This window comes from Silene latifolia, chromosome 3 (genome assembly GCF_048544455.1).
Source record: "Silene latifolia isolate original U9 population chromosome 3, ASM4854445v1, whole genome shotgun sequence".
Classification (NCBI taxonomy): domain Eukaryota; kingdom Viridiplantae; phylum Streptophyta; class Magnoliopsida; order Caryophyllales; family Caryophyllaceae; genus Silene; species Silene latifolia.
Window position 1 is genome coordinate 8,968,500 of NC_133528.1, and position 8,841 is coordinate 8,977,340.

Here is an 8,841-nt window from a genome sequence, read left to right on the forward strand (position 1 = left end):
TCTCCCTTCTGCTGGTATACATAGCTATCACACCGATAGTCAGGGGGGAAACTACATAGTAGCAAAGGGTAGCACTTGCTACCCCAAATCTCTAGAAAATGGTTAAGATTATCGACTTTTGCTACCTCAATTTTTTTAAATATGCACCTTAACATGAGTATAAAATAACATCAGAAAAATTTGCTACTCCAAAATTTTATTTCTAGGTTCGCCCCTGCCGATAGTGCGTGAACCACATAAATTCGTTTGTCTATTTTGCTTTTTGTTCATTACGATATACTCCATGTATGATATATACACATGTATAGACGACACATATTATTGGTCCCACGATAATAAGCTTGCCCTAGACCTTAAAGACCAAGTACAATTATATCACATGCTCATTTCGTTGGTCTTTTGGACACACGACCATTGATTTCCGAATATTTTCCCTATGTTTGGTGGTGGTTGCCGTTTTAGAGAAGTTCTTTAATTGAAAAGGTAACATCTTTTCGTAATTAGTTAGTCTCTTATAAAACGATTTTGTAATTACTTGGGAAGAACATGAGATGACAGGGGTCATTCTACGTATAGGTATAGTACACTTAAGACATATACCTTCTCCAACAATACTTTATGCTTATTTTAATCAAACCTTTAAATTTTGTGTCAGTGCCGAATAGGCTAACAGGGAAGATTATCCGGAATAGGAGGGAGTATCTTATTCTATACAATAGTTATTTTCATAACTAATAAACTAGTAATTCTAAATATTATTTTGATTTGTATACATAAAAACAAAGATTATAGAAGACTCAATAAGAAGTTAACACGAATATATGGTACTTGAACGGTACATAATATAGCTTTTCGAGTCGTTCTCACGATAATCTATAAATGAATAAACGTTAAACACCCTAATCGATTTCGACTCCTTTGACAACAACAATGCGCGTAACTTTTACAATATTTTTGGTAGTATATTTATTAATTTTTGTTTTTGGACGGTGATATAACGTATAATATCTTTCATGTAGTTAATTTTCATTATTAATATACAACGAAAGAGTAGTGTGTTTGTTTGTGGAAAGGTGGTATGAACTATGGACGTATGGTGTTGGTAAACCTAGCAATCGGCATATTCTTATACGTGAGATATCGTAATAATATCAATGTTGTAGGACCGTATTGCTCGTATATATCCATTTGCATTAATTTGGATAATTTGTAATTATATAAATAAATGATATTTTTATGATAGATTTGAAAAATCTTCTAAAAAGTGTACAGACGAAATATCATTTTAATTCAGTTCTTATAAGTCCAATTTAGTCCAGTTAAGGTCGATACAGTTCATTTCAGTTTTTTTATTACTTCTAAGTTTAGTTCAGTTCAGTTCAGTTCAAGTCCATTCAATTCATTTCAACTGTTCAGTTCAGTTCAGATCCATTCAATTCATTTCAACTGTTCGGTTCAAGTCAGGTCACTTAGTCACTCATATCGTTTATGGGTCGGTTAAATAAAGTAAGGTCACTTTTCTCGGATCCTCGTCATTGGGTGAAAGGTTAGGTCCAGTTCGATTGAGTAATTTCCAAACCTGGTTGTCAACGTTATATATGTATTTGATTTTAGATCAACAACTTTGTGTTAAGACATAGATCTTTTTATACCAATAGATATTATCGTCGTCTTAAGCAAGATTACCGACATGTACATTGACCATTATACGTAGAATGTTATATAAATCCAAAAAAGACTAGAAAACAATTAAACAAAATAAGGTGTTACTCCTACAATAACTCTACAAGTTACTAGGCCTAAATCTAAGGGAAATTTATTTGCAAACATCATTATGTTGAAAACCATGGAAAATTACGTAAGCTACTTTGGAAAATATACACAGAGCTTGGAAAATCAGATGAAGTGTACACTGAAATTAAAGTCCATTTTTTTTTTTGACAAAGAAATTAAAGTCCATTTGTTTCTATGCAATTTCAAATTTCTAGTCACTCCAAGTGGCTGTTTTGTTCTCTCCTTTTTATTTGGAAATTTTTATGTAGTCCAAATTTAATTTCATATAAAATAAATTTTTTTTGGGGCGCATTCTTTTTTTTGGATCAAATTTATAGGATTCGAATCGAATCGAATGAACTTATAGGATCTCGAATCGAACTTATAGGATCTCGAATCGAATCGAATCGAACTTATAGGATTCGAATCGAACTTATAGGATCTCGAATCGAATCGAAATTATAGGATCGAATCGAATCGAACTTATATGATCTCGAATCGAACTTATAGGATCTCGAATCGAATCGAATCAACTTATAGGATCTAAAGTTAACTTAAATTAAGTGATTTGAAGTTCAAAAGAACAGGGCTTAAATACATTTGCATAATTCTCATGTCCACAAGAAAAAGAAATAAAACAGTGACTTGAAGAGAGTATAAATGTATAATTAACACGGTATGTAGTCGATGATTTGTGCCAATAATCCACGTATCAGTCAATTCACATGCAAGTGTATACACGTACGTAATTGGTTAATTAATTATAGTTGTTGCAAAATGTGTAATTAATTATCTTACGAAGTAGCTAGAACTCCTTCGTTTGGTGACTAATGAGTGAAGACCAAATATATTGCATAAATTCATAGAATAATATATGCATATTTAGTGACGGAGTCAGAAATTGATCTTAACAGATTGAAAAATTTTCAACTGAGACGAACAAGTTATGATTTAAGAAAAACGCGAAAAATATTAAAATTTTTACTAAAAACTGGGAAATATCATAGAAGTGCAACCTAGCTACCTCTTAAATACCTTTGTATATAATTATTTTAAGTAATTAATTCTATATGAGCGATATGTCATGAGATTCTATAGAATTCAATAACACCATCTAATTTTCTTAAAACTGAGGTGGAGAGTTGGGAACACATACAAGACCTAGAATCAAACAAGAAGAGGCACATATAACGAGAAGAGTTTCTCTCTATTTCCTAAAAAGAAATAGAGAGATCATTTCCTTTCGGTGGTCCAGATCGTATTCTGGCATCATTGAATGACTCAAAAATTATGGGTAAAAATAAAAGAATAATGAGGTTTGGTGGGAAAAATATTATTGAATGAGTTTAAGAGAGGAAATGGAGAGAAAGAAATGGAGAGGATCCATTTCCACATATAACATACACATTGCAAGTTACATATATATGGAAATGGATCCTCTCCATTTCCTTTCTCCCCATTTCCTCTCACAATCTTCTTAAATAATAATTTACTCTTTCATCTTCATTTTCCTTTATTTTTATGCGTAAATTTAGAACTGTCAGATGTTGTCAATATGCGATCCGGGCCATTAATAGATACTTGCCTCTCCATTTCTTTTGAGGAAATGGAGAAAAAATGGGCTCCATATATACCACTTCTACCAACCTATCTAGTGGTATTGAGATTCGATACCACACTCTCATATTCACTTATATAAAATTCATTATTTTAATGGATAAGGGTAATGCTTTGCACAACATACTAACGTTATTTCATTTTCCTAATCTTAATCTTAATTATGACCACGATCACGACCACGACCAGAATCTTGAGCATCATGCATCAGTGATGAATCACCTCCATTTAATCATCATCTCATTATTTTTGTTGTCGTTCCTTAGATTTTGTTAACAAACTTGAGCTCACTTGACGTTATTCTCTTACTTATTTATTTATTTATTTATTATTGACCTTTCATGTTGCCTTTATCTTAGCGAAACTTATTTGGCACAAATATCTTCCCATCCAAGGACTCAAAAGCGAACATTAATTATTGTGTAGCTTAATCAGAGTACTTAGATTAATTGTTAAGGGGTTCTTCTAGTTTAATCAGATGTCTCGTGTTTGAGTCCTGGAAATGCAACCGTGTTAAAACTCATGAGATAGAGCTTTACTGCCCTAGTGGTCCTACCCGACTCGAATCCGGATTAAACTGGATGGTTTACACCAAAAAAAAAAAAAAAAAAAAAAAAAAAAAAAAAAAATTGTGTAGACCATTTTCTAAAAAGTAATCATATTATGTTAAATTTGACCATTTTCTAAAAAGTAATCACTTTTACCATAAAATAATCATTTTTTAAATAATCACACCATATAACTATAATTTGCACAAAAGAGAATAGCCGGCATTGAATGTTAGTTGGGACAATAATGTGGCTACAAGCGAATATACTACAGTTCACTAGTAATCAACAACCAGAAAATCTTAAGGGTGAGTACACATAAATCGTAACCATATATTATACGAGTACAGATTCTTTGTTTTATTTTGTTATGTAACTATTCATGAAAACGTTTTTATAAATTGATTGTATAGCATAAACTTTTGCGTAAAGCTGTTTATACATGAGTTTCTGTGAAACCGGTTTTTATGACTGGTTTTTAACGTGTCTAAGAGTAATTGGTTGTACTTGTACGTAGGGTGGGCATAATCCGGTTCAGACCGGTAAATGGACCGATCCGGACCGAAATCTAATGGACAGGAACCGAAATTAAAAGTTCCGATCCAGGATTCCAGTCCCCTTCCAGCATTTTTAAAGATTTTGGTTTCCGGTCCAATCCGGTCCGGTCTTGGACCGGAAAGATCGGAATTATTGTATTTTTTATTTTATTTTTAAAATATTATATAAAAAAACAAGTGTACACCTATTTAATCTGGTCCAACCGGTCCTGTTTTTGGACCAGAATTTGAAAAAGTAGGTATGTAACAATAATTTCGGTCCAACCGGTCCGTTCCGGTCTTGAATTGAAATTTTTCATGTCCGGTCTCCGGTCCATTATTTTTCCGGTCCAGTCTGATCCGATGCCCAACCCTACTTGTACGTTTGTTTTAGATAACTGTAGTGTAAAACCATCTTATAAACGACTGATTGTATAGTTAAAGTCGTGAAAATTTAAAATTGTCGAGTCTTAATTAGGTCCCTACACATTGTTAGTTGTTACCTTACTCCCTAGGGCATACCAAATTGATAGGAGTAGTTAGTTATTAACGAACAATCAATTAACTTAATGATTTGTGTATTAATAATTAACAAAAATGAGTCGGTACGTCGGACAGCAATTCAAGAAGAGCTTATAATTTGGTCCACATGTTTTTGTGTTTCTTTATTACATTGATGATTGAAACATTATTAGCCTGGCTGGTCCAATTCGAGGACTACATAACCGTCTTAACTTAAAACGATTCTCACAACCGATTAAATAGAGGTGTAAATAAAATGAGGTTGTGACTTCTGAGAGGTCTTAAGTTAAGACTGTCTTAAATTTTGTAGCAAATTGATTGTATTTAAGTAGTCATGGTATCAAAAATCGACTCATGCGACTTATTCGATGAAATGATTATATGCAACGGTTCGTATTCAATCAGTATGTCAATATTTTCCGATGATCGGATAGTATTAATTGCCTGAATTTGACCCGACATGACGATTATATACCTAACCAACAAAACCGGATATAAACCGTGTCACAGTCCGCGTCACTATATCATATAACTCAACTATGTTCGAATAACACAGTTTTCGGATAACTAGGAGGGCATGGGAGACTATTCTTATGACCTGGATACAGGACGAGAAAGGCGAGGATAATCCCACTCGGTCATAATATGGGCGCGGGTGATTTCTTTGAGCGAGCGACAGCCATTGAGTGCCATAGTCAGCTCGAACTCATCCCGTAACATTTGAAGGACTTTTCTGACTCCTGTCTCTCCTTCTGCAGCAAGGGAGAACAGAACTGGCCTTCCAATCTACATAAACAAATATAATTGATTAAGTGACACGGGTTTAGGAAGTAGTCGAAAAATCAGTTATATTGTCAGGTAATGTACTTACAAATACACCAGCGGCTCCTAAGGCCAACGCTTTGAAAACATCTGTTCCACGACGAATACCACCATCCATAAACACTGGAATCCGTCCTTGTACCCCTTTCACAACCTCTTCGAGAGCCATTATAGTAGCGGGAACATAATTGAGTTGGCGAGCTCCATGGTTTGATACTATAATACCGTCTGCACCATGTTGTACAGCAAGTCTCGCTAAAAATTGCAGGAAATTAAGAATGCTTCAGAAGATGTACTGAGTTTATACTGTAAGAATATCGGAAATTGCAGGAAATTAAGAATGCTTCAGAAGATTTACTGAGTTTATTATACAGTAAGAATACTGGAAATTGCAGGAAATTAAGAATGCTTCAGAAGAAGTACTGAGTTTATATACTGTAAGAATATCAGAAATTAATTCATCTTACCATCCTCTTCAGTGAGTATACCCTTCACAAGAATCGGGAGGCTGCTTATCGTCTGAAGCCATTTCACATCCTGTTTTCTTAGAAGGCGGATTCATTAGTAGAATGTCTCCACACGATACTTGCAAAGAATATGCTAAATCGAAAACAAATACACATTTACCTTCCAGCTCAGTGATTGATCAACCTGGCCTGCAGCATAGGACGCGAAACTAGGGTCATTTCCCTACGAAACATAACACTATCAGAGTTAGAATGATTCGGAGGATTAATCAATATCAGGCCGCTTTCAAAATACAAGACTTACTTGGTTCGTCTTGCCAAGGTCAAGACCCTCAAAATTCTTCAGTGTCAGAAAAGGCGGAATAACAAACCTGAAATGATGAACAAATAACATACTGTATAAATTTAACGAGACAAATTTTTATATATCGAAAGTGACAGATTTCTCAGCGTACCTGTTCTTGATGTCAGCTTCTCTATGTCCCAATCTCGGTGTATCAACAGTTAAGACAATTGCCTTAAAGCCAGCCTTTTCAGCATTCCTCACTAGCTGAGCAACTACATTCCTGTCCTTGTACACCTAATTATAACAAGCAGATTAGATGACAGTAAAATCACGAAAGCAAGTTTATGTGACAACTTACATAGAGCTGGAAAAAACGGATTCCTGGTCCTGTCGAAGCAACCTCTTCCACACTAGACGTAGCCCATGTCGATAATGTCTGAACAATCATGCAGGAAACATGAATCGCACCAGAAAGGGAAAGAATGTCTTAAAACTATAAGAGGGAATCAAACCATGATAGTTCCAGCTGCAGATGAGGCACGCGCTGTTGCATACTCTCCTGCACGCGTAATCAGAAGCCAATAAACAAATTACTACCTGATTCTTGAGTCATTATGATCCTACTGTTTTGGTCTACAACCTAATGTTGTAACAGAAGCAAGAAAGAACAAATAAAGAACAATAAAGACAAAACGCACAGATTTACGTGGTTCACTAACGGTGTGATAGCTAATAAGGCCCAAGACAGACCTAGCCCGCCCAATACAGAATGACTGCTAGGTAGAGGCTTAGAGAGTTTATATAATACTCTCTAAGACCTAATACAGAATGACCTAATAAGGCCAAGACAGACCTAGCTCAATAACAGATACGGATCAAGGCACAAACCCAACAGATACATTGTTGGTTATATTACCTTCAGGGTGTGCCATCTTTTGCATGCCAGTTGGGGCAATCATGATAGGCATGGTGATCTTGAATCCTAGCACAGTTGTTGTCATGTCTATATTGGTAACATCAATCAGAATTCGTGGCCGAAACCTACATAATCAGTAATAACATTAACCCTGATTCCTCACAGCCTTCGTCTATGACAGGATAACGAGATCAGATGTACACCGTCTTACCCTGTGTTGAAAATACTAAAAGACCTTTTTCCGAATGAGCTATAATAATAATAATTATTACCCTGAGAGTTCCTTATATGCAACCAAACAGCATTTTCCAAATCACATGAATTCTAAAATAGAGTAATATTATTTACGCATTACAAGTTTCTATAGGCGACCAAACGATATAAGTAAACAACTTTATAATCTGATAAAGCTTACAGGATCCTGGAAAAAGCATTTCGGTTCTCAGACAAACTCCACTGGTCCTCAGAACCGGATGCATAATAATCATAGACCATCTTAGGCAATTTCTGCTTTGCAATTGCTTCATACTCATTAATATTAGTGATCTCACCCATTTTCGGCACTCACCTAAATACACCTGCATAAAAATTATAAAAATTATGAACATCAGGCTCATAACCGTATTAAACTTGCAACATAGTCGTTATAGATAGTGTACTGTTTTTAATGAACCACGTAACATGAAAATGAACCGTCTTAGCCTGTGTGCTATGTGATGAAAATAGAGCAAAGGTAATATGGGCAAACTGATACATACCCATTTTATAGCAAATGCTTTTCCAATCATTTTCAGCAGCCAAAGAAGAAATTTCTTCTTCTTGTCATTTTCCATGAATGACTTTGGAACACTTTATGACCTTTACCAGGCCAATTAGCGTATTCAACTACAGAGTAAAATATTTCAGCCAAAAATGTTATATACTTTCTTAATTAATTCGTAAAATCTTTTCTACTTTTTGACGATGATAATGATTGAGATTTGGATAGACTAGTATCAAAAGTACAATGTACAAGGAATGAATTCCAAACTCCAAACTCCAAATTCCACATTCATTGTGTTAATATTGAACCTGCTAAAACTGAATCACATATCAATCCGTTGTCTCACCTAACTACATGTCTACATGAACATGACTATAGTAAAACTGTAGAAGGTAACTTTAAGTTTTATATCTTAAAAGTTGTGAATTCTATATTACAGATAAAATTCATAGTTTCCGATTGTCAAAAAAAAAAAAAATCATAGTTTCATACCCATACTCGCCCCCACTAGCAACCACAAAACCTGCTTTTAGGTCTTGTTCTTTTTGACTTGAAGTCACTTAATTTAAGTTCACTCCAGATTCTATAAGT

At 34.6% G+C, this 8,841-nt stretch overlaps 1 protein-coding gene across 2 annotated transcripts; it reads right to left on the reverse strand.

Moving 5' to 3' along the window:
• Positions 1-5,336: 5,336 nt before the first annotated feature.
• On the reverse strand, positions 5,337-8,340 carry LOC141647075 (glycolate oxidase). 2 transcript variants are annotated; one of them, XM_074455110.1, is made up of 11 exons: positions 8,190-8,340; positions 7,903-8,065; positions 7,488-7,612; positions 7,084-7,130; positions 6,930-7,007; positions 6,741-6,865; positions 6,590-6,656; positions 6,446-6,508; positions 6,286-6,355; positions 5,868-6,073; positions 5,337-5,782 (listed from the first exon to the last, which is right to left on the reverse strand). In XM_074455110.1, exons 2-11 carry the CDS (start codon positions 8,040-8,042, stop codon positions 5,588-5,590), a joined length of 1,116 nt encoding a protein of 371 aa, XP_074311211.1. In that variant the 5' UTR covers positions 8,043-8,065; positions 8,190-8,340; the 3' UTR covers positions 5,337-5,587. The 2 variants fall into 2 exon arrangements, with proteins under 2 accessions (XP_074311211.1, XP_074311212.1); XM_074455111.1 differs by having other exon boundaries at positions 8,169-8,220.
• Between the last annotated feature and the right edge of the window lie 501 nt (positions 8,341-8,841).

What these genes read in the sequence shown, in the direction of transcription:
- LOC141647075 (XM_074455110.1), bottom strand. Translation starts at nt 8,042, where the DNA reads ATGGGTGAGATCACTAATATTAATGAGTATGAAGCAATTGCAAAGCAG. An exon ending in AAAGATGGCACACCCTGAAG is followed by an intron (nt 7,131 to 7,487) that starts GTAATATAACCA and finishes TTACGCGTGCAG; the next exon opens with GAGAGTATGCAACAGCGCGT. An exon ending in ACCTTGGCAAGACGAACCAA is followed by an intron (nt 6,509 to 6,589) that starts GTAAGTCTTGTA and finishes TATGTTTCGTAG; the next exon opens with GGAAATGACCCTAGTTTCGC.